This window comes from Sinocyclocheilus anshuiensis, unplaced genomic scaffold (assembly GCF_001515605.1).
Source record: "Sinocyclocheilus anshuiensis isolate Anshui unplaced genomic scaffold, SAMN03320099.WGS_v1.1 scaffold925, whole genome shotgun sequence".
In the NCBI taxonomy this organism is placed as follows: domain Eukaryota; kingdom Metazoa; phylum Chordata; class Actinopteri; order Cypriniformes; family Cyprinidae; genus Sinocyclocheilus; species Sinocyclocheilus anshuiensis.
Genome location: NW_015555753.1, coordinates 216,495 through 220,066, shown reverse-complemented (window position 1 = coordinate 220,066; position 3,572 = coordinate 216,495). Strand labels below are relative to the sequence as shown.

The 3,572-nt window shown below is 38.4% G+C and overlaps 1 protein-coding gene across 3 annotated transcripts in view; it reads right to left on the bottom strand.

Moving 5' to 3' along the window:
- Window positions 1-3,572, bottom strand: part of LOC107673772 (CKLF-like MARVEL transmembrane domain-containing protein 4) — a 21,470-nt gene that overhangs the window by 10,679 nt on the left and 7,219 nt on the right. For all 3 annotated transcript variants that reach the window (XM_016467549.1, XM_016467552.1, XM_016467550.1), the window contains one exon: window positions 1,035-1,211. In XM_016467549.1, coding sequence (XP_016323035.1) covers window positions 1,035-1,211 — 177 coding nt within the window. The remainder of the gene's footprint in view (window positions 1-1,034; window positions 1,212-3,572) is intronic.

Genomic DNA, 3,572 nt, shown 5'->3' with positions numbered 1-3,572 from the left:
CAAATATATGCAGGGTCCAACTTTCTCCATCTATGTTTGGGTGGGCAAATTAAATATTAAAGAAAAGACTGAAATTTGAATTGAAAATGGCAGAGGCACTTCATTGTTGTCTGTGAGAGGTTAGGTACATATTCTTCAGTATACCATAATGCAACGCAATAGTTATGGTTGGATGTGAGTTGCTGTTACTTTTCTTGGTTCGTGCACAGCTCTGGAAATAAAACTCTACAGCTTTTTCCATCATAAGCTCTGTAATAGATCCACAGCACTGAGGTCCAATTATGCTGAGCATTGTGTGTGAGTGTGTGTGTGTGTATACGCAGGGAGACAAAGGGAACCATGCCTTATTAATCTTTCAGTGAATCAGTAAATTCATCTCCCAAGAGCAGCCATTCATGTTTGCTAGAAGCGGGTTTAATGAGAGCTGTCAAGCTCCATTCTGAGCAATATGAACCCTGTGTACACGGCCTCCTCCTCAGCAGCACTGGACGCAAGAGACTGGCTTACTTTCTAAAAAGCACAGAGTTATTGGCATGTCTTGGCAACATAAAACCTCTTCCATTTAAGTAGGCAGCTGATCGACACAAATAACTTCTGCTTTCTCATAATCTATCATCACAAGTGCTTCTTAAAATATCATGCCATAAAAAATGGATTGAAGGAAAAATAGTTACACTGCAAAACTGTCTTCAAGGCAAACACTTTCTCTCGGTGCTCAGACAAATACACATCAGAAACTGACAGAAAAGCACAGTTAAAGAAGAAATCTAAAAATAAATTCAATTAGATTAGATTAAATTAAATTAAATGAAACCCCAATAACTAAATAAATTCAATAAAAAATAAAAAGACTCAAATTTTGGTCTGTTTTTCATGCTAAGCAATGGGATGCAAAGCCACACAGGTTTGAAATTAAATGAGGGGGAATAAATTACAACAAAATATTCAGTTTTTGGGCAAACTATCCTTTTAAAAGTCTAACGTTGTGAAGTATTTCGTAAAATTTTATGTGGATCTTGATAAGAATTACATACTGTTAGACTCCAGTTGATATGGGGCACTTTGGTGTGCAGGTTCAGGCTGAAGATGAGGAGCAAGACGCCTGTGACAACGAAGGCACTGCAACTGACAAACTCAAAGAGGTAGACGCCGGCACAGGGCGAGCACATCATTATGGTCTCAATGAAGATGAATGAGATGAGAGCCAGGACCTGCAACAGAAAGGAGAAAACCGACCCTTTTAAAACAAAACAAGAAGCATTTGTCCCAGCAGTAAACAGCTCACTTTATTTTATCAAGCAGAAAATTAAAGAAACATCGAATGTAGACTTAAAACGATACAACAAATCAAATTTATCTCTGTGCAAATCATGGTGTCTGATTCAAGACAACAACATAATACAATGCAGTCCTTTGTGCAGATCAGTGAAATACCACAAGAAAGTATTTCTCGAAAAGCTGTTTCAAGGCATAAATGACTCATCTATATTCAGGGTTTACTTTGTAATGCGTTTTCCACATGGTCATAACAGGGCCTTGCGGAGTATGTTGAACCCTACTGAAGTCGCAGAGGGTTCACCGACGTTTTCCTGCCGCATTCGTCAGTAGACCACAGCATGGGAAGAAATCTGAGGTTAACGTGCTATTTAGGTGTTATGCAGCCTTGACTCTCCAGCACAAAACCTCAGACAGATTACAGGTTGGCCTGCTCCAACAGGGGAGACAGAACCTCTGCCACAAAACATTCCAACATCTAGACGGGGGCCAAACATTTCCAGCTAGCTAGGACTAGATGCTGTCATGTGGCAGACGCTAAATAAAATGTTGTGCATATCTAGGAATGGAAGCACAATGTGGAAACCTCCCTGCGAAATGAATGATTTCTGTGATGAATAAAGAACTGGATGTGGGCTTGATAATGGAATGACAGTGATAGTCTGCCAACAAGTTCTGACTTTCCTGATGCTGAAAAATAATAGCAAAACCATCCACTGGACCATGGCACTATAGGGTATCCAATTTGTCACTTTAGGGTTTAAAAGATGCTTAAAATGAAGCCCCAATGCACCTTTTGTGAAGTCCACACTGGAATGAACTTGATGGCTGGGTCTGCTATCCAACAGTTTATGCATTATGTGACCAAAGTGTGGACTCGTAGCTGCAAAGGACTGAGGTTGCCATTTGTTAGGGGCCAAAAAAGATTTTAATTTGAGGGCTAAAATACTGAATCATCCTTGCGTCACAATCAATTTCTCAGACAAACAAAATAAGACCCAACAAAATTTTCTATTCTTTTTCCAAAGCTCATGCTGTGCATTTGAAATGCAGATTGAGCAAGCATCAGCCAGCATGACTGCAATTACTGTATGAGACCTGAACAGATGCATTAAAGATTTTCCATGGCAGCAGTCACCTGATCTACCATGCAAAAATTCTTTACTCTTTAAAAAATAAAAAATAAAAGTTATTTCATGCATATGTATAATATATGCATATATTATACATATGCAGTTTTTGAACACACATGCTATATATTTATAAATGTATCCAACTGAATTAGCATAGGTTTGTCAAGATGGATAATTTCTTATAGCTTTAACAGTAGTTCAAGCTATACGGTGTATATACTGTACGTATTTGTTAAAGACACTGAAATAAATTTCTTCAGAAGTTTTCCCCACCATTCAAAATACAAAACTGCTATGGACTATACCATTTTAATTTCTGAATGTTGTTTGTGGTGGCATGAAGAGGATTAAATTACGATTTACATTCCCCTCCTTGTTTGGCTGATTTCTTGTCACTGAACCATTTATTCAAAGCAAACAACAGTAAATCTCAAAGTGGGGTTTGGTGCCTTGTTGCCCCAAAAATGAAACTTCTGTCATCATTTACTTACCTTCATCTCACTCCAGCCTGTATGACTTTCTTTCTTTCTTCGGAACACAAAAGAAGATATTCTGAAGAATGTTGGTAACCAAACTGGTTTGGTGACCACTGATGCCCATTGTATGGACAACACAAGACTGTCTCAAAATATCTTCTTTTATGTTCTAAACAAGAAAGAAAATAACTGAATTGGAATGACATGAAGGTGAGTAAATTATGACAGAATTTAAATTTTTGGGTGAACTATATGTTTAATAGTCCCCAACCTTGGACGTGGCAACACATCTTATTAGCTATAATGTCATTTAAAGGGTTAGTTTACCCAAAAATGAAAATTATGTCATTAATTACTCACCCTCGTGTTGTTCGAAACCCGTAAGACCTTCGTTCATCTTCGGAACACAATTTAAGATATTTTTGATGAAATATGAGGGCTCTCTGACCCTCCCATAGACAGCAAGGTAACTACCACATTCAAGGTCCAGAAAAGTACCAAGATGATCGACAAAGTAGTCCGTGTGACATCAGTGGGTCAACTGTAAAGTTACGAAGCTATGAGAATACATTTTTTGCGCAAAGAAAACAAAAATAACAACTTTATTCCACATTTTCGTCTTTACTGCGTCACTTTGGACGCGCGTTCACGACAGTACCATGACGCGAGCGTGTGGCGGCGCCGGCAC